General features: G+C 40.1%; 2 protein-coding genes across 2 annotated transcripts in view; one reads left to right on the top strand and one right to left on the bottom strand.

Annotated features, from left to right (window-relative positions):
* Window positions 1-712: 712 nt before the first annotated feature.
* smim15 (small integral membrane protein 15) lies at window positions 713-4876 on the bottom strand. The gene is made up of 2 exons (XM_041786586.1): window positions 4797-4876; window positions 713-1413 (listed from the first exon to the last, which is right to left on the bottom strand). Exon 2 carries the CDS (start codon window positions 1379-1381, stop codon window positions 1157-1159), a length of 225 nt encoding a protein of 74 aa, XP_041642520.1. The 5' UTR covers window positions 1382-1413; window positions 4797-4876; the 3' UTR covers window positions 713-1156.
* Window positions 4877-11522: 6646 nt separating this feature from the next.
* Window positions 11523-22343, top strand: part of LOC121509695 (zinc finger SWIM domain-containing protein 6) — a 94256-nt gene continuing 83435 nt past the window's right edge. Inside the window, exon 1 of the mRNA XM_041787283.1 lies at window positions 11523-12000. Within this exon, the coding sequence (XP_041643217.1) occupies window positions 11568-12000 (433 nt within the window). The 5' untranslated portion in view covers window positions 11523-11567. The remainder of the gene's footprint in view (window positions 12001-22343) is intronic.

Raw genomic sequence — 22343 nt, forward strand, 5'->3', positions numbered from 1 at the left:
TTCAGCAGAGTAAAAGCAGAATGAAGTTGAAAAGTGGCATGAATGTAAGCAAATCTATCCGTCTGGATTAATAATGATGCATTCAATTGCCTAATTGATACACTTTTACAATTCATAACCGTAAACTTTTTTTATCCGTCAGAGCTTATGAGAATAAAACTTTTTCAGACTCAGTCACTATAAGTGTAATTAGGTTTATCACTGATCAAATAAGATATGAAATTAATTCTTTGCACACAAATCTAAAGTAAGACCATACAGTGAATGAAACACAATTACTGCCTGTGAAATGATAAAACCTGAGCTAACCATCCAAGTTCACTTCCTTCAATTCAACATTAGTAAAGGAATGTTTGGCATCATGTTGGGTGGTCAAATATTTCCCTGTTTCCCTCAGTCAATATGTTTTGGTGCTGTTCTTTTCATTGTACCCCTTGTGCATACAACATTGCATAACCTAAACTCACTCATCACACTCTTAATGCACACAGCATGTGTTCATGCAACTCCCAAAGACAAGTCACTGCCTAGATTAAACTCTAAATTTGTTTTTCTCTTTGCCATCATTCTTCTTTCTGACTCAGACTAAAACACAAACTCTGGTTCATGTTATCAGACAACATAGTAGGAGGAATATGTCTTAAGTGCACTGAATTTAAAACACTTATGATACGTTTTCCAGTCCAAGATTAAATCCAAACAGAAAACTGAATTTTCTTATCAACCATGAAAACTTTATTAGAAAGTATTATTTTGGATATTTTGAAAGTAACTTTGATAAAGTTCCAGTTTACTTGTTATATCATCAATTCAGCAGAACATGGATGCTAACAATGGAATGCAAGGTGTTGCAACAGCTGCGCAATATTATCAGCAGATCTCTGTAGAAAAACGTCATACAGATGACCACTGTGCTCTTGCTGACCAAAGTCCCACAGGGACGAGTCTCCTCCAGGCAGCACTGTCTGCCTCAGCACTGTACGGCCTGTGGGGCCAGTGTCCCTCCTCCCACCCCAGACATGAGGCATAGTGGCCCTGTGCTGACAGTAGGGCTGGGACGAGGAAGGGCACCGTGTCATTATTTAAAACAAGGAGGGCTGTGAGCGTGGTGGTCTCTCCCGTTATATTTTTATGCCCTCTTTCTGCCCTCACAGGCTCAGTCTTTCTTGGTTCTCTTGGCCTTGGCTATATTTTCCTGGCGTTTCTGTTTTTTCTTCTGTTCCCGGTCACGTGCCTCAATCATCTTGGCCAGCTTCCAGGACAGCAGTGCACTGGCGATAAAGAGGGGTGTGAGAGCCAGTATAACAGTGGTAAGGAAACCATAGGGGTCTTTGGCTGCCCACTCCACCACGTACTCTGCCCATGCTCCTACGTCAATCATCTCTGTATGCAAAGACGAAGCTTGATAAAACCCTGAGATAGAGAGCAGAGAAAGAAGAGAAGTAGTGAATAGCAAGAGCTGGTGGCTATTTAAAATACATAAAACAATAATCAAAGGATCTTTTATTAATAATGAAAGATATGACCACCACCTACAATCACAGTGTGTGTAATTTCCTTATCTGTCAAATCTTTAAATCAGTGGATTTTCTGTCTAAAAAAATATATATACAGTGTTTAACAAATTTATTAGACCACCTGTCATATTTGTCTCAGAGACCATCCAGCATCATGAAGTGCTTTAATGCAGACACTTTCATTTTCAGTGAGCTCTCCATGTTTCGCCATTTTAAACAGGAATGAGGGATTTCAAACTGAATACACCCAAATTTGAGCCGGCTCACAGGGCTTCTCTGTGAAGTCAAAAATTAATCAAGCATAACATTCAACCACTAAAACTCATTTTTCTGTTCAGGAATGCAAGTAATGAACTATAATTTGACATATTAATCAAGAAATATTAATGTGCTGTACTATTTTTTCTTTTTTTTTTTTTTTGTAAATCAGTAACTTTGAAAATGCATGGATAAGAATAATGATATTTTAGCATTAAAAATATGATTTGGGTTAAAGAGCTTCTACATATTGGTGTATTAACCATTGCAGAAACATAAAAAATGATTTTGGTAATTACCAATGCTGTTAATTTAGGGCAGCTGTGGCATAAACCTTACTTTGGTTAGGGTTAGGGTGGGCTAATAAATTTGTTCAACACTGTATATATACTGAAAATGTGCTTAGAATCATTTTGTTTGTCTCATTCACAAATCCATGACTGAAAATACCAAAAGGGCAAATATTTGATAGTTTAAATTTTACAATTTGAAGCTTCTCGATTTAATATCTTTAAATACTGAAAATAAATTATTTGATGAATAGTAGAAAAAAGAGGAGCTTATGAAGTTACAAATTATACAAAACTTATAGTTTGACCTTGCCCTAAATTAGAAATACTAGTACTTAACCTGTATGTCTAACAATTGCGTCCAATCAGCAGTTTAAATATTTGAAAAGTTAAGGTGGTGTCCCACAGTGATGCAAATAAATAAAACTTAAATTTCAGACTTGAGAGCCTCCTTGATGCCCTGGTAGTAAAGATTTATATCACACTGAGTGTAGATTAATGAGAATAAAACTGATTTCTTTTGACTGTAGCATCAGCTGCAACATAACAAAATTAAGAGGTGAAAGGAGTCTGAATACTTTCATTGTACAATAATATAATATTGCGTGCCCAAATCTTTTCAAGCTGATCAGATTAGGTCCCTTAGTATGGACCATCATATGCCCAACACAGACTAGTATTCATCAGGACTTCCTCTTCTGGATGAAATTAAGGTTACGACCGCATGCTATTGGATTTTTGCTGATACTGATATATAAATGCAGTGCAGACCTAAAGCTTTCTAGTTTAAGGATAAACACAGAAACCAGCTTCATTTCTTAGAACCCACTTTAAAGATTAAGGAGTGAGGATGAACACAGAAAAAGACTGACGTGGGTCAGTTGGTCCTACCAAATCTCCACAGTTATTTGTACATACGGCCTGATATACTGGTTGTACATTAAGGATGTATGATAATGGATTTTTGCCAATATGCCGAGATTTACAAAATAATTTAGCTGATACTGATATTGATACAGATATTTAAATGTAGTTCAGACCTAAAACTTAAGCTCTTAAATCACAAACTTTAAAGTTGGAGGATAAACAAATGAACATACTCCAGTCCTTACAACACACTTGTAAATGTATGGAATAGCATGAATTGAAAAAAAAAAAAAAAAAAGACTTCAGCTGATGTAGGTCTGTTGGTCCAGCCTAAAACTTAACTTATTTTTTACAGCCAGTATTAACAGCTGATATAGGCAGATTTTTGGAGCCAAAATATTGGTAATAAAACGTCATATCTTCTGATACAGATATCATACTGATAATATAATGCATCCCTATTGTAAATATAAGCAGAAATGTTCATATCTGTTGATACCAATAATCAACTTTTCAAGCTACATTCTCTGCTGATACTGATATCATACTGAAAATATTGTGAGTCCTTTTTAAGGGTTGTTTAGATTTTCAATACATCCATACTTGTTGAATATGGATAGGATGGACAGATTTGAAGGGCACCATAACTACATCTATTTCATAAGATAGGTATGTAGGAGAGGCATGAACCCCCAAAAAATGCAAGAATACACCTGCATACTGATTTAATTGTCAGACCCTCAAGCAACGTTTTTTTGTACTATTTTGGCATTTGTTTGCTTTTTTTTTTTTGTTGAAAATATAAACTTACAAAAAAATGGGTGCATAGGGCCTCTATTTGTGTGGCCATGGTATTGAAACAGTATACATATCATTTGATTTTTAAGAATATCATATTAAAGTTCAAGAATCTGGGATCATAACTTAGATTATGCAGCCTGGTAATGAATTAATTAGGCAATTTTTCATAGGAGTGAAAAGGTATCTTAATGTTGAGTGTCAAGTATGTCTTTTGTTTTCCGTGAAATAATAAAGCATTGATGATGATTGACACAACAATAAAGAGTGAGACTAAAGTTAAACTGCTACCACAAAAAGACTTTAACTTTTACAAACTAGATATAACACTGGAGTCATTGGGATACGTTTTCAGCGCAACCTCTCAACCATTACAACTTTACAGTGATCAATCATTTGCATTAACTATTTAGTAACACGTCAAATGATTACAGTCACGTGAAATGACGATTGGCCTCGCAAAAGCCGTGACATTTGCTGGTCATGTCTATTAACTCTAAATTAACCCACACATAGACCATGTCTATTCATGGTTACAGTTACATTTAGCAACAGGTTACCACACTTTTACCCACGTCGTGACTGTCTTCGCAAATGTATTCATCAATTTAACAAAATCATTTAATATGAACCATGGTTTACCAACCTGTTCATGGCTGTGAGTAAACAGACGTTAGACTACCAAAGATCACCCGACTTAGTTGCATCAACCCCTGCCTGAGCTAGCATCCGTTAGCTGGACTCAAGAGATTTCAACCCATTTACTATGGTCGTAGCTACGTTAAAGCTAATAGAAGCTTAGTAAAATATTAAACTCCATCTATCTATCACTGGAATACGATCTGATATTAGGTACTGTTGCTGAAGAGCTTACTTATCCCGAACCATTAGCAGGGTGAGCTAACGTCAAACCGCCAATCTATAACGGCCTAACTTAACGGAAACAGAGCTACACTCTTAGCGGAACTACGATATGAAATTGCAAATTCATTCGACAAAATAATATCCTCTCACTTAAATGAAACACGGTGGTATTAAAATGAACGTAGTAAAAAAAAAAACATACCCAAGAGCAGAGACTTTAGTGATATCCACGAAAAACCCCAGCTCCTCCCTGTTCCAGGAAGTGTGATTGGTGTGGTCGCTGCTTACCGCTTGCTCGTGATTGGATATGACGTAATCGTTGAAACATGGGAAATGTAGTTCAGTAAGGTTATAAACAGAATCTAATGAGCAAAACTTTGACTAGGGCGTTTATTTTATCATTCGTGAGTTTTTTAAGACACCATTATACGCAGAGCTACACTATATTGCCAAAAGTATTCACTTTACCATCCAAATAATTGAAATCAGTTGTTCCAATCACTTCCATGGCCACAGGTGTATAAAATCAAGCACCTAGGCATGCAGACTGTTTCTACAAACATTTGTGAAAGAATGGGTCACTCTCAGGAGCTCAGTGAATTCCAGCGTGTTCCTCTGATAGGATGCCACCTGTTCAACAAGTCTTAACTATTCCACAGTCAACTGTCAGTGGTATTATAACAAAGTGGAAGCGATTAGGAATGACAGTAAATTAGCCACAGAGTGGTAGGCCACGTAAAATGACGGAGCGGGGTCAGTGGATGCTGAGGTGCATAGTGCACAGAGGTTGCCAACTTTCTGCAGAGTCAGTCGCTACAGACCTCCAAACTTCACGTGGCCTTCAGATTAACTCAAGAACAGCGTGTAGAGCTTCATGGAATGGGTTTCCATAGCTGAGCAGCTGCATCCAAGCCATACATCACCAAGTGCAATGCAAAATGTCAGATGCAGTGGTGTAAAACACGCCTCCACTGGACTTTAGAGCAGTGGAGACGTGTTCTCTGGAGTGACGAATCGCGCTCTGCCATCTGGCAATCTGATGGATGAGTCTGGCTTTGGCCAGGAGAAAATTACTTGTCTGAATGCACTGTGCTAAATGTAAAGTTTGGTGGAGGGGGGCTTATGGTGTTGGGTTGTTTTTCAGGAGCTGGGCTTGGCCCCTTAGTTCCAGTGAAAGGAACACTGAATGCACAAAGCAAGGTCCATAAAGACATGGATGAGAGAGTTTGGTTTGGATGAACTTGACTGGCCTGCACAGAGTCCTGACCTCAACCTGCTAGAAAACCTTTGGGATGAATTAGAGAGGAAGACTGAGAGCCAGGCCTTCTGGTCCAACATCAGAGTGTGACCTCACAAATGCACTACCGGAAGAATGGTCAAAAATTCTCATAAACACACTCCTAAACCTTGTGGAAAGCCTTCACCGGAATAGTTGAAGCTGTCACAGCTTTAAATGGTGGACTGATGTCACATTAAACCCTATGGATTAAGAATGGGATGTCACCTAAGTTCATTTGTGGGTCAAGGCAGGTGAGCGAATACTTTTGGTATTATAGTGTATCTTACATATGATTTCATATTTATAGATATTATATAAGTTTCTTTCTATTTCATTCTCAAATTAATTGTAGGACTATGGGCATTTGGTATCATGGAAAGAACTCTAAAAGGGTGAGAAATATTGCAATTAACTGTAAGGCTCTTAAAGCATCTGAAATTGAGTAGTGAATAATAATAATAATAATAATAATAATAATAATGATAATAATAAATAGAAAATATCATTATTATCAATAATAAGGTTGCACTATTTATAATATCCACTTCAGTAAAATTCAGTCACTTGTTTTGCATTTCTCTGCAAGTGAATTGTATTGATTTACTGGTAGTTTTGATGATAATGTCTAAAGTTCTGAAGTTTTAGGTTTTGACTGCAGCAAACTGACTGACATGTACACCCAAGCCTAAAAGAGTTTAAAATGGTCTGATTTGATTTAAGAAGTTTTAACACAACTATTAATTTTACTTCTTAAGATCTATTCAAATTTTAAATGTGACCAAAAAACTACTGTAGATATACATATCATAGGACATGCATGCATATGTTTCACGTTTCTCTCTTTTGCCATGACAATGAATACATGTGACTTATTTATCTTTTTATGTAGGGGTTTTACCATGATAAGGTGATATTTGTCAAGACCCTTAGAAAAACAACCAAAATGTATGTTTTCACAAATAGTGTGGATGTATAAGGGCTTCTGTAATGATATTCTTATTATAGAGATTTATTTTAGGGCTTGTATGCCTGCGTTGATAGAGGAGGACAGTAACCTTGCAAAGCAAATGGATATGAAAGAAATCCATCTGGCATGTCAGGTTAGGAGGACAGTGGATAAAATCAGAAACAGGGATGAGAGAGTGGGGGCAGACATGTGGAAAAGGAGCCATCGGCTGGATTTGAACTAGGGCCATCCACGTGTACGGGGTGACCTAACCCTAGGCCATCTGCCCCCCATGATAAGCTTTTTTACGTGTTTTGTCCTGTCTCTTTGTTCAGACATGTTTTCCCATCTAAGATCCAAACTGCAATATTTTTCATAAACCAAATTTGAGTTATTTGAACATTTTCAGAAGTTTGGTTTGGGATTTCGTATTGAGGAGATGGTAGTGAGTCCTGAGGCCAGAACAGTTGAGAATCACTGGTCCTGAGCATAAAGAAAGAGGCAATAACTGTGTTTTAAAAAGAAATCTCCACTGGCCCTCTGAGAAAGATGACTAACATAACAAAAGGGGACCTGCTGGCTTTGTGAACTTCCTGTGGGGAAGTATTGAAACCAAATCAGGTTAGGCCACATCTGCTCTGTCCATACGGCATGGATCACTTTCAGAGCAGTTCAAAGGCCAGCCTTTTAGACCGATTCACAGTGGACCGAGAGGGGCAGCTGGGAACACATACAGACACATTGCAAACACACTTTCTGGTTTATCAGCAGACTTTTGGCTGAGTTTTATTGATGATTTAGAAAAAAAAACTACAGTCTGTTGGTGTTTTTGCAATACTCTTTAATTATTAGCTTCTGCTTCATGTCAAGCAGGAAGAACCCTGGGGGTCTGCAATACAGCCGCACCCTAAACCCCTGATGACTATTTCACTCCCACGGACAGGCCCCCTTTTCCTGGCACAGCTATGGAACTAACATTATCAACAGACAGGGAGGAGTACCATAAAATGACTGCACCACAGTTTATAGTTAACAAGCTCCACTAGTGGTATGTGTCATAATGGTTACAAGAAAAACCACTGGTCTGGCCAGACTGTGAGGAATTTTTTACATCCTTTGATTTCCCTTTTTCTGTTGATAGACTCTACTGAAGTGAGTAAAGAGGAAAGAGCATGGCCCAGAGCAAGAAGCTATTCAAAGCAATTCAGTGTTGCATTTTTACAAAGTTGGGAGATATATGAGGAACTAGCTGGAGGATGTGAGAGACTGATGCAACAGAAGACCAGATAGCAGGATTTAAATAACTACTTGATGGAGCACTTGCTCCTAAATTATATCATGTTTTAAATCTACTCTTATTGCACAAATGATCAAAGAGAAGAAAAAGTAAAAAAGATATAGAATTAAACAAGAAACACAAATGGTACAAATGATCACAATACAATTAATCAGAAACAGGTGCTAACACAGGATATGAAGAACAATATAATGACAGAAAATAAAGGAAAAAGGCAAGTACTATATATCAGAGGATAATAAGGGTGTTGTGCTGGTCCAACAAAAAATATCTAGTTTTTTCTTTAATGAATTTAAGTTGGTGCAGCTTCCATTATGATTTAGTAAGTTTTTCCAACAATGAGGTCCTTGAAATTGAATGGAAAATTGTGAAAAAATTTTCCTTAAAAGGCTGGATGAAGATTATTGGCTGACCTTGTATTATAATGATGGATTTGAGATTTGAACTGAATAACATTTTGAAAACAGACAGGGAGTAAGTTGTTAACAGATATGAAAACAAATAAGGGAATCTGAAACTAGTTTATATAATATATTGGGAGGATTTATAGGGACTGGAAGAAAGACATGGAGCTCCTGACTTTGTTGAAGAATGTGATTATTTTGATGAAACGTATTTTGCAAAGAAAAAACTATATTTGAGGTTGCTTTTTAAGGTGCTGGCCCATCGGTGGAGCAAAAGGTGACTAAGGCTTAAGCCCCAAATGTTTTTGTGAAAGCCTCAAATCTGTCAGGTTGGTTGTTCCTTATCAGTGCTCGTATTGATAAATGCAAAAAGAAACGTGATAAACAACTGGGCCTTAACGATCATAACATGGAATATCAATTCTTGAATCCAAGCTTAATAACAAAAAAAAAAAAAGATTATTTTTATTCCCACTGACAATAAATAATGAAACTTTTAACATTGTTCTAAATGTTACACCTTTCAGCATTTTTGTGAATAAATCTAAACCACCATAATATGTTTTATGTGCTTTTTTAATTGAGAATGAAAAGTTCCAATTAAAAACTCTTACAACAAATCCCTACCCTTAAAAAATCATAAAAACCCTTATGATTTGAAAAAAGTAAACAGACATTTTAAGGAGGCAGTAAAAACATTGATCTTCAACATAATATATTATGATTTTAGAACAATACCGACCCTCTGAGAGCAATTAGATATTAAACAAAAATGCCAGCACTGCAGGATTTTCCTTGGTTAAACTATAATATTTAGTCCAAAATGATGTTTTTCTTTTAAATTTTGAATCTAAATTTGAGTTTTAAACTGCTTAAGAAAGTGCATAATATTGTCCATTAAACAAATAATCTGTGGGAAATTGAGCCCCAGGACCCCTCCATCGTTTACCCTTGATATGTTAGATCCTGTAAAGTGAAATCCAAACTTTGTGTCTTAATACACTAGACATGTTGGAATAAGGTTGCCGTAAACATGTGAAAACACTGAGATCTATTTTTTGACTGAATTTTGGATTTAGACCTCTTTCTTGACTTAGTTGTGTTTGATCAGGGAAACTATATGAGCCCATGACATCCGCAATCTTGATGGGGATTAACAGTTACATGCTGTGTTTTTGTGCATTGTACGGTAAATTTTCCAAATCTAACAGCCACAGTGGCCAACAGGTCATTGAAAACATCATGACAGAGAGACATATAGACTGTAGAAAGAACTGGACAAACCCTGTGTGACGTCAGTCGTCCGCTTACAATAGGCGGACTCAAACAGCTCTTGAATCCAATTCGTGGAGGCTTCCATATTGAAATCGCGGTCTCAACCAAACTTTGGATCAACCTAATGGCCTTCCGAACTATCTGTCAATCAAATGAGACGCGCCAATCAGCTTTCATCCTAAATATAATCCAAACGATAATGGTACAGAAAAATTCACCCCCGTACAGTGGGAGCACAATAAGGCACTAGCTAATGAGACACGTTTGGTGTTTTGAACCAGGCTGTAACCAGTTTATTTCTAGTGTCAAAACTGGCTGTTTAACAAGTGTCCAGACGGGACTTCCGGTGTTCCTGCAGCCAGCCTCAAGTGGCCACTCGTGGTATAGCGATTTTTTTGCGCTTCCGTATTGGCTTCATTTTTCAGGACCGGAGCTTGCTGCTTGATTTAATCCCCAACTTCTGTCTCTGCTCTGGCACAGAGCAAGGCAGCTGCGCTCTGAACAGATGATTTTTTTATTTTTTATTTGAGAGGCTCTTATGTCTTGTGAGTGGGTTCGGTCTCATCTCATTCAGCTGACACGCCCACACCACCCACGAGCACTTTTTGCCTCATTTTTCATGATTTTGAAGCTTTATTTTATAAACCTAGAAATGTTTTCATGACAGAAATTTGGCCTAGTGGTTTAAAACACAATGGCCTGCCATACAAAAAACCTACAATAAAGATTTCTTAAATCAGTTTACAGAGACTTTAACGTGTCAAGCCCTGCCCCTGAGCTAGCTTGAGCTATGCTGCAGTGCGAGATCATTTCAGAACTACCTAGATAAATGTCTACATCTTTCCAACTTCTTATATGTTTGACATATTGATTAGCTCTCATTATTATTATTTATCAAAGTAACTCAGAAGCTACAATATATTTCCTCATGTGTTTTTACAGTTGATATATATTTCCTCATGTGTTTTTACAGTTGATTTAGTGGACTACTATTCCATCAGAACACAGGCTACTGATCCTAATCTCTAAAATCTGTGGAGCTACCTTTCAAAATAAACATGTTTTATGTTTTTAGTGAGTGTGAGGTAAGGAGAAACTAGACAGAAAATGTCTTAGAGTTGGTGATTAAATGTCCGTGTCCAGCATAGCAAGCTAGTGCTATAAAAGCAGAGCAAAATGACTGATTAGTGACTACAGAGGACAAGCATGTCCAGCTCCACATCTTTATGTTCCTCCTCCCACGCCCTCTCTGTCTTTGACAGCTGAGAGTCCTTTGGACCAAAGAATCGAAAACAACCATCACGTTGTTATTGAAGAAGCCAGAGCCTGGGGTGGTAGCACAGGCTCCAAAGAGAAAAAGTCAGTATTTTTGCCCCCTTTTACCCCTGTGGGAAACTACGAGACCGCCCCTGGATTAAGTCCCCGCCTTTAAACTCAAATAAGAAGGAAACTTCAAAGGCCGTCGGCCGCCAGGGCTCCGCCCTCGCGCTCCCGAACGGCTTCACAAAGGATTTGCCGACGTTCGGGAATTCCGCCTCCAGTTCCTTTTATAGCGCCACTCGTGCGCTGGCTGCGTTCCAGGATCCCGCCCATCCCGGTTACTTTGACAACACAAAGGACTTCACGGAACTCGCGAACTCCGCCTCCCTTTCCAAATAAGGGCAGTCTCTCCATGTACGGCAAACAATCGGTGCGAGATTGCCCTTTTCTCTTCCTTATCCCGTTTATATGATCGGAGAGGAACTGCGCTTCAGGTTGGAAGCGGTGCGATCATGGCCGAGCGAGTCCAGCAGCCCCCAGCCAAGCGGCTCTGCTGCAGGCCCGGCTACAACCCGGCATGCAGACAGGGGCAGCGGGCTGGAGGAGTCCTGTGTGGCGGCGCGGGGTCCGCTCCGGGAGGGTCGGGGACTGGAAAAACGCACAACCCCGAGTCGTTGCTCGATATCGCGGCACGTAGAGTCGCTGAGAAGTGGCCGTTCCAGAGGGTGGAGGAGCGGTTCGAGAGGATCCCGGAGCCCGTCCAGAGGAGGATCGTATACTGGTCATTCCCAAGAAGCGAGAAGGAGATCTGTATGTATTCCTCTTTCAACGCCGGAGGAGAGGAAAGTGGAACTAGCGGGGACAATAATGACGAGACCCAGCTGCCTTTCCTACGGGGTGTCACTCTGCTAGAGGGTGGCTGGGTGGACAACGTATTGCAAGTCGGTGAGTGGACCAAAACGATTCAATAATACAGGAAAACAACATTTAATTCACAAAACATCTAACTCACACGGTTTGCCTTTTACTGTGGAACCATGCCAGACTTTTAAAGGGCTTGAGCTAGCCTCACATAGCCCTGTGAATTATAAACAATGCAGGGTATTTCCACACCAGTCTACCCTATAGCTGTGTGAGAATAGCCTATTTTCAGATAAGCCCGTAATAGTAGCCCACTTCTCCTTGTTTTTGCCCAGTGAGCTGCGCGCATTGAATTGCCCAGAGCCATCCCAATTGGAAGCTTAGCACTTTGTTCCTATTTTTATGTCTTTCCAGCTCTCCATGCCCCCACCAATTGGTACGCAGACAAAAGCCCCCTATATCTTTTCACCGCTGGCTAAATAGACGATATTTAGAAAGGGTGGGAGGGACGGCGATTTAAAGCCACAGTGCTTCTATTTTGTTTGCCAAACACCTTTGTGAGACAGACTGGAGCTTTTTTGTGTTGCCTTTCCAATATTCAGTAGAAGCCCATGCTTTATGCAAGCTGGTAAAGGCAAAGATGATTTTTCTCTCTCTGCCTTCTGCATTATTTGTGGTAAAGCTCGGAGTAAACAGAGGTGCTGTAGGCTCAGCAACCCCCTTCCTGCCTGCCTGCCTGGCTGGCTGCCTTTGCCAGAGCCACAATATTTCACTGCAATCGTCAGTGCAATAGACTCAGCTGTCAATCCGACTCCCCACCCTTGGAAACAGTTCAGGATTCTAATCCCATTAACCCCCCCAGTTCATCTGAATCTTAATGCATTCTGCAAACAAGATTTTATGCATGATCTTCTTCCTCCTCCCTCCCTCCTTCCCTAACCCTCTCTATCTCTCCCTCTCTCACTTCTTGGCTTACTATCCCTCCAAAGAATCCGTGTGGAGATGGCTTCAGCTCTTGTGGGCTCAGAGAATGTGCAGTGCACAATAGTAGCCATGGAGCAGGCAGACAGGCAGGCAGCTCTCCCTCCCTCTCTGGCCTGTTTACCAGATTCCCCAGCATTAGACTCATTTATGTGCTCACTCTTTTTGGGGCTTTGGGAAGCTAAACACTCAGCACGGGGTAAAATAGAGCACTTCATCAGTGTGTGCTTTGGAAAATAGTGAGAAACACTGACAAAGAGGGTAACGGGGTCATTTTTCTTTGGCCATGCATGTGTTTTTGTGTGTGAAAGAAAGAGAGAGTGAGAGAAAAGAGTGTGTAGGGGGGTTTCATAAACACAGAGGGGGGTTTGTGCGTGCATCTGTGCATGCATGTGTGCGTCTTCGTCTGCACGGGCTGTCAGTCTCATCCTGCATGCTCATAGAGAGTGGAGGATGACAGGCGAGTACACAGCAGGAGGAGCGCATGTTATGCTGATTGCAATTTTCGCCCCAGAATTTTGTTTTTAAGCTTGGGTAGATAAAGCCAAGGAAGAGAAAAATGATAAATAAAAGATGCAATCTACTCCAGGGGACAGGCAGCCACTGGAGGATGAGGGCTTAAAAGCAGGGCAACATGGGAGGGGGCTGTCAGCCACATCACACACCACATGTATTGGCCCATCAAACACATACAGTGGGTCTGGCCTGGAAAAAAAGTGCAGGGTGTGTTTGTGTGTGCACATAAGCGTGCATGGCTTTATGTGTCTTCTCATGTGTGTGCTGTCAGTGGGATGGGATTCAGTGTTGATGATGAAAGACAGTAGAGCAATAGAATAGATGCGGAGGTTATTGTGCATGGGGGGGAAAGCTAATATACTTGAATGGATCTGCTGTCGCCGTATTCCTCTCCTCCCCCTCTCATCTCCTCCTCCACCTCCCCTCTCTCCCAAGTGAGCAGCTATAAAACTCTCCATATTTACTCCCCTAAGGCCAACTACCAGCCCCCAGTCTCCTGTGATTATTTATCTTTTTCTCAAAGACATTAATCACACGCTTTTCCCTTTTTTCTCCTCCATCTCTTTCCATACATCAGTGCTGCGGAGAGGAGAAACGGATAGGGGGACGGCGTTTAAGGGGAAGAGCAATAGATAGGGTGATATCAAGAAAAGAAGGGGAAGCCTAGAGGGAGAAAGTGGGTGGAAAATGCAAAAGAGGAAAGAGGCATTGAAATGGTGATTGCAAGAGAAGGCAATGTATGAAAGTAAAGAATGAAGTGCAGAGAAGGGGAGAGAGGGAGATGGATGGGTTGTTCTTTCTCCCATGCGAGCTCATCTGTTCCGGTGCCAGCCTTCCAGATAAATATTCATATATGAATGCAAGCGTTATCTAGCAGGCCATTGCCTCTCTTGGTATAGCAGTGTTATAACAATCCTGTCGAATCAGTGATGAATTTGTCAGCAGCTGACCAGGTAGAAGGAACACATACCTAACCTCAACCTGCAGGAGAAACGTCTGTGTGTAATAATTCATTAAAACCTGCAAATGAAAGAATGAAATATGCATGATGCCCCGCAGAACAGTCCCACAACAACTGCTGTCTGTCAGAGAAATTAAATTGTCATGATCTGATCAAAGACAAATCAGTAAATCTCAGCGTGCAATATGCAAAGTTTCAGCACTCTTTATCTTGTCACTCAGGCTGCACTGTGCCGTAACCAAGCTTTACTTACAGGTATATAGAAAACTTCCAGAGCTGCCTGTCCTCATCACAGCATCTGTTCTCTGTCCCCCCTTGTGTAATTTAGACTCGGCGGCTCATCAAGCTGAAAGGAGGGCTAGCATTATGGTGCCCCGTCCTCTAATTATAGAATTCTAATCCTATGGCTCTAACATGGCATGACAAAGCATGTTTGCACTTCATTACCCTCCTTCCTGTTTCAGTCCTTCAGTCTGGGTCAAGTTCACCCCCTCGTCTTCTCCGGCTCATTCATTTATGACATGTACTGTCCCGCTCCTCCTCCCTTTGACCCTTCCCCCGTCTGCCTTCGGGGCTCTGTGCCAGTAGATAAAAAAACAACCCCCCCACCAACACTAACACCACACGCACACACCAACTCACTCTTACTATCCTGTTACCGTAAGCCCCATGTCCCTATGGAGTGACATACTGATGCCTGGCATATGTCGCTCTGTGCAATGTCATTAGAGCAGGCTACATGCTACAGCCTATTTATCCAGCTTTCCTTGTTAAGCTAATTTCTCACATGAAGCTACATGTCATTATATCAAGCTGCTGCCCCAAATCTGAGTGATGAGGCGGAAGCTTTGTTTGGGCTGCTTTAAATTCAGCTAGTTATGCATTATGTGGCTTATTTTGGTGCATTTTTCTATGGTGGCATTGGATGTCATGATGCCAGAATTTTCAAGTTTAAACAGATGCTATGACAAGAAACCTAAGCTTCCCGTACTGGATGATTTCTGTTTTTGATCAGTAACATCACAGGCAGACTTGCACATTGTCTGAATTGCACAAAAACAACCAGTATCTTTACACGCAGTGAGAAAAAGTAGCATAATTTCCTATTGGACTTGTTAGAATGCATGTTAGTCTGACTAAAATAGTACTAAATCAAAGTATTCAAGTCAGACTAACATATCTAGATTATGGGGCTGCAGACTGATACAGTCTTACATCTATACCACAAAGCATAGGAACGATCACATCAGCACCTGCTGCCTTTGGCTATCACCAAGCTAGAGGTATAGCATGCATTGTATTGGTAAACAATGCAAAGTGCAGAGTAGAGATGCACTGATTGTGAAAATTAGGCCAATACAGATGTCTAATAACAATTTAAACAATACCAATGATTTTTTAAATTCTTTCTGTTGGTGTAAAACTCCTATTATACCAACATTTTATCTTATATTTGACCTTGTTTTGCTGTTCAGTATACAGTTTATTGCTTGCAAACTTGTGCAAGGAGACTAGTAAGAGAGGCCACCAAGACACTGGTTAAAAAACTTGTATTAGATCTTGACAAGAGTTTGCCAAAAGGCATGTGGGAGACTCCATGTCCAAGAAGCAAAAAGGTCTTTGGTCTAATGAGACCAAAATGGTGCTTTTTGGCCATCAGACAAGACGCTACGTTTGGCAGACACTGCACATCACCACAAACAGATCATCCCCACTGTGAAGCACGATGGTGGCAGCATCATGCTGTGGGGATGCTTCTTGGTGGCTGGCCCTGGAAAGCTTGTAAGGTAGAGGGTAAATGAATGCAGCAAAATATAGGAAAGTCCTGGAGGACAACCTAATTCAGTCAGCGATAGAATTACAGTTTGGGAGAAAATTTATTTTCCAGCAAGACAATAACCAGAAGCAACAGCAAAATCTACACAGAAATGATTTAAAGACAAAAAGGTTAATTTTTCTGAAGTGCCCAAGTCAAAGTCCAGACCATAATCCAATAGAGAATTTTGGCTGGACTTGAAGAGGGTTGTTCACGCCTGATCCCTGTGCTACCTGACAGAGCTTGAGCAGTTTTGCAAAGAAGAAGTGAATAGAAAATGCAGTGTCCAGATGTCCTGGCCTGATTGAGACCTATCCACACAGACTCAGTGCTGTGATTGTAGCCAAAGGTGACTCTACTAAATACTGACTTAAAGGGGACTGACAGTCAAGAGTTTTGTTTTTAATCAAAAAAGCCACATTATATTGACCATGACTGATTTATAAAATCAATAAAAGAGTAAACATCTAAGGGGGTGAAAAACATTTTATAGGTACTGTACTTTTGTACATTCTCCCCCAGCTCTTGCATACTAGGACAAAGACAGTAGTCCGGTTAAATATCCCAAACAAGCTATGACCAAAGCTGGACTTATTTTTTTAAACAAACATACTGATTGGCAACATTTTGGAAATCAAAACAATATTGATATTTTCTGATTTTCACTAATACTGAACTTTAAAATTCTAGTTTCCTGTCCTACAAAAACGGTCCTAAATTTTTCTTATTCCCAAGTAAACATGAGACCTACTGAAAAAGGCTCTGCGACCAGCTTTAAAGTCCCGACCTACCATTTGAAAACAATGGCTCTCAAATATGCAGTCTTATTTTTAAGCTTAAATTTTTGCTTATGTTATTTTTGCTTACCAAGCACTATGCTTACTCTCTGTCCTTTTCTCAAAAAAAGACTCAATATTTGTTACTTTTTCATAGATTGCAACCATTTCTTGTGAGGCCCTATGCACACAATAGTGGGCAATGACTTATTTTGAATGATCAAAAATTACAAGCACACTTTTTAAATTTTTCAATACTTTCAATATACTAGCAACTGTTTAAAATAACAGAGATATCATTTTTAAACATGTGGTGTGGAAAAAGTATTGAAGTGTGTTGAATTTTGACAACCATAATTAATCATGCGGCCTATTTCAGTGCATTTTTCCATGGTTGTGTTGGACCAGAATATTTTGCCTCTCCCCTTGCCTGAAATATCTCTGAATGTCCGTGGCAGTCATGCCTGTTTGAGTGTGAATGTCATCCTCCCCTGCTTCACCTAGATGAGTATGTGTGTCTGTGCGTGTATGTCTTGTGCTTCTGCATGCTCATAACTCAGGTTAATTTGTTCACGCTCTGGAGAATCTTAATTAGGTTTCTGCGTCATCTCCTCTCTCTCTCAGCCTCTTTTTATCATGATGTCAATGAAACGGTGAAATAACAACCAAGCCGGTGGTTCCCTGTTTTTTTTTTTTTTTTACCTTTCTTTTTTGTACCACAGATGGTGAAATCACAACACAAACCTTACGCTCAGCTCCACGCTTCAGGTGTGCGTGCATGGCTGCAGAGCTGTGTCATTTTCTGCTGCCTTTAAATCACACGTGGGCTTAGTGTTCAGGCAGAACGTCGGCAATATGAGACATAATTTATAGCAATACAAGCACACAAAGACTTGAGCAACACCCATTAAACAAAGGGGCTGATAAGAGAACACAGAATATTTGCACACACACTGCTAGCTTGTTGTTTGTGTGACAAAGCAGTAAGCAGAAATCTGTTCCACTTAACACCGAGCATGTTTGTGCAAGAACGCACTCATACTCACACACATTTTTTGAAGAACTAAGAATTCACAAGGCTTTTCGAAGAGCTTCTCGAGGACCCACGTTGACATGTCAAGCATTTCGTCCACGAAGGTGCAGAATTTAAGATGCCAAACGTAAATCTTGCATGAACGTGTTGTCTGCGAGACACTTATCAGGCTGAGTTTTTTTTTCCTTCAGTGGATGAGGGCTTCTTCTTTTTGTTTGTGTGTGGGCTGTTTTCTTTTCATGTGGGTGGATCTGGTTTTTATTTTTCCTGTTAGGTTAGAGAGTTCCTTTATCTTTTTACAATGCCCGTCGAGATTGAGCCCACATGCCTACCGCCAAAGAGGGAGAGAGACAGAAGTCTTCGAACATGCTGTTTCTATGTGTGAAACAGTATGGTGTAAAGAGGCCTAGAAATGTGACTCAGAACTCTTAAGGGTGTCAGAAAGAATGTTACCAAGGACTTTGGAAAAACAACCTGATATGGCCTTTAATTTTTCTCCCAAAAATACTCCTTGGAAGGTCAGTCTTTTCTCAGATAATTTAAACATTTTTTTCATGTGCAGAACTTCTGAAAATTCCTCAGAATTGGGTGGGCTACATAAAGAAAATTTTTCACCCTGACTTAACTTGGACCTTTTCTGTCAATACCTTAGCAAAATTTTCCAATAAAGTTGAACTAATGTGTGAACACAGCAGGAAGCTCAGTGCTTGTAGGGTTGATTCCATTTATATTGCACTACCTGTGCATCTTCATGAAGTTTTGTACAATCCCAGGTAAGATGAAGCCTGACATGACGTTTATACTTTTGTGCTAAACTGAAGTCATATAGTCTGCATGAAGAGTGGTGCATATGCCCGAATTCAACCCGGAGTGAATATCAGCCGACAACTGCTGGTTGGCATGGATGACAAAAATGACTGGCTCTATCGTGTTTTTCACGTCACAGACTGGTGTTTACGGTTTGACAAGTGACCGTGTAAGCAGGTGACTATACAAATGTGTATGGGTTAATAACAGATATTGAAAACTTAGAGATCCTTTGTTAAATTTTTCATCAATTCATATCTCCATAGCATATCTATGACATAACATAAAATGTTCAGTGTTCTAACAATGCTGTAACTACGACAACCACTGACACCTTCAGCTAAAATGTCACCAGTAAACACAGTCACTTGTTTAACCATAAAACCTGCTTTCCTACAGCGTCCTTACCTCCAATTTCCACATACAGTGAACGCGCCGCGAAACGCCGGCGAATCGCACAGCGGAGCAAATCGCTCCCTCTCTAGTCTATCAGAGCATTTCCACGGCTGGTGCTCCAGACCGGCAGCGACACATGCCTGGACCAACACTTCGCTCTGCTACGTTCGAGATATGCTGCAGGTCTATTTTCATCACCATTCATTATTTTAATTAGTTTATTAAGAAAGGCTACAATTAATCTTAAAAAGCATTATTTTGAGCACACTTTATTAGCTTTTAAATTTCAAATGATATTGCACAGTGGACTGGAGCAGAGGCTGAAATTACCACCTCTTTGTAAGAAATACAGATTATGTTGTGAACCGTAAATAAATTCTGAATCAAATGGGGACCCCCAGAATCAGAATCAAATCCATAATGATCTGCCTAAGCAGCTGCAGTTTGTCAAAGCTGCTTCCTACAAACTTTGCTGCTGCAGTGGGTCCTCGTTTTTCTCTTTTGTTTGGTTCTTACAGCTGCCCTAAAAACCCTAACCCCAAAACGTTACAGTTCCAGTCATGTGGGAGTAGGTGGACTATGAAAACATATGTGGCTCATGACTTCTGTTTATGCTCCCACTTGACATTTTCTTCATATTCACTTGCTTTGTATTACAATAGCAACCCTACTTCATGGTCTGCTCACACAAACGTTAGCCATTCTTCTACATTTACACCTCACCACTGTGAAGAAGGAAGCAAATGTGCATGTGCATTGTTTAATACAAAGTAACAGTCAACTGGCCTGGCATGCTAACTGCAGTGTTTGTGTCATTTTTGCCAGTTGCATGCAGTATGGTTGTTGAATGCGGCCTCAGACCATGTCACTTTGTTTACCATCTTGGTCTCCTCTTCCTTTCTGACAGAGAAAACGTCACAGTGTGAAGGACATGGGTAAATAATGCCTGGCTAAAATCTACTCGATCTGTTTAAATATAGATGACAAGGGATTTTGCTTGCTGCATTGACAGCCAGTTTTACTCATTACAAGTAATCCAGGCCTTGTGTATTTCTTGAAATATCTTTATCTGGATGTAAAAGGGGAATTTGACATATTTTTATCCATAATCATTTTTTTGACTAGGAATTACACAAAGGCACTTGTTAAGATTTTCTACCAACAGAGCTTTCAAATGCAATTTTACCTCTAGGCTGAGTTAAAGATTATTTCCTTAAACTTGAGCGGCACAATAAAAAAGTCAAATTACCATCAGACAAAGGGAAATGCTCAATCAGTGCTTTGGCTAAATGAATACCATTCCGCTCAATTTGTAAAGGATATGGCTCACCAAACCCCTGAAAATGTTCCAGGCCTTAAATTCTGCTTTAATATCTTAAAATTACACTTTTAAGTCTATTAGTCATACTTTATCTCTTGTCTGAGCGCTAAGGTACGGCCTTGAAGAAGCACTGATCCTGAATCTTGTGCTTCAGGTCTGCCCTGAGCCATGTGACCATCCTAGGGCTTGTATCGTCATGGAAACATGGCTGAGCCTAGAGCTAGTGTAAACAAATGGCTATCCAAGGGAGAGAGAACTAGAGAGAGGGAGGAAAGGGGGGGGGTGCAACCGCATCCATGTGAAGAGACATCGGGTCTTTGGGGAAAGTGCTTTTTCTCCCTGACTGTGTGAGACTGGGAGAAGCAGATTCCAGGCCTTTGTCCCATTCTGGTGGCTGAATGGAAAGAAGATAGGATACATTTCAGCTGTGGAGTAATGGAGACACGTTAGGTTAGTCTCTCTTTGTATGAGACTGTTCACATGTAAATGTGGCTGCATCGCACAAGTTTAGTCTAATAGGATTGTCAGAAGCTTCAATATTTAGATACTTTTGGATACCACTTGTTTTAAAACAACACAAGCTTCATTATTTTAATGATTGGTAGTACCAATACTTAAAAAAACGTAAGACATTTAGTCATATTTCTTTTTAAGAATATATATTGGGCTTTTTGCCTTTATTATGAAAGGAAAGCTCAAAAGAGACAGGAAATATGAGGAGAGAGAGTGGGGGAGGACGTGAATGAAATAGCAGTCCTGAAAGCACTGTGTTGAAGACTCCAGCCTCGGTGTATGGACACCTGCTCTACAGACGGAGCTAAACCCATACCCTGCTGCACTTTTAACCATGCCATGACAGAAAAATGGAGGGTGATGTCTGAATTGCTCAAAAACTTTGGTAACTGTTACAATATAGAAAATTTGCAAATGTTGTTGTGCAATTTAATTTATCAGCATGCGTTTAATTTAAATTTTGCTTAATCAAAATGAGAAATGACCTAGTTTCGCATGTTCAGGATTTCTTGAAGTAGGTATTAATGCTATGTGATTTTCACTGGTATGGTATAGACCAGTGCTTCTAAAACTTCAGTGCTCTTTGGCCCAATCCCAAAATATCAGACTCAAAGTATACCTTTTTATTTGATAAGTGGAGGATTTCAAAGCAAAAGCCCAGTTTTCAGAGACTTCAACATCATATTAAGTGTTGGCATAGTCAGTAAGTACAATTAACAAGCCATCAGCATTTATTTTGTTTAAACAAGCACCTGCGAAGATACCTATATCTCCTTACTAATATCAGTTTCTTAAAATATGTGTTGTCTCTGTATAAACCCTTTCCTAGTAATGCTAACACATCAAGGATGTTTAATGGAACATCACCAGTTAATTCAATACCAGTTAAACCATGACACCCATTCTGTACATCAAGCAAATTAAGTGTTGAACAGTGCCATGTAGATGTGTTTGGCATTGGTGTACACGTGGGCAGCTGTACACTAAGCAGTGCGTACCATGCCCAAGCATGCTTGACCCTCAAAAGTCCTATTTACTTGACTCCAGTAAGTGCACTCTATATCATGCTCAGGAAAAGTACACTTCCTTGGCCTTGGCAGGGATGGTCAGGGTGGGCTTCTGCAAGATGCGATTGCTCAGACACATGCACAAGCATGCGTGCGCAGCGTGGATGTGGTGCATAATCATTATGACCCTTCCTCTTGCAACCATTTTAAACAGACAGTGTGACAGGGCAGTATCAAAATAATCCACTGAGTAAGTGAAGTTACTGTCAAGGTTTGTATTTCTACATCCTGCTGACTCTG

Source organism: Cheilinus undulatus, linkage group 5 (assembly GCF_018320785.1).
Source record: "Cheilinus undulatus linkage group 5, ASM1832078v1, whole genome shotgun sequence".
NCBI lineage: Eukaryota > Metazoa > Chordata > Actinopteri > Labriformes > Labridae > Cheilinus > Cheilinus undulatus.

Excerpts from the sequence above, each read along its gene's own strand:
- smim15 (XM_041786586.1), bottom strand. The coding sequence starts at position 1,381 with ATGATTGACGTAGGAGCATGGGCAGAGTACGTGGTGGAGTGGGCAGCC.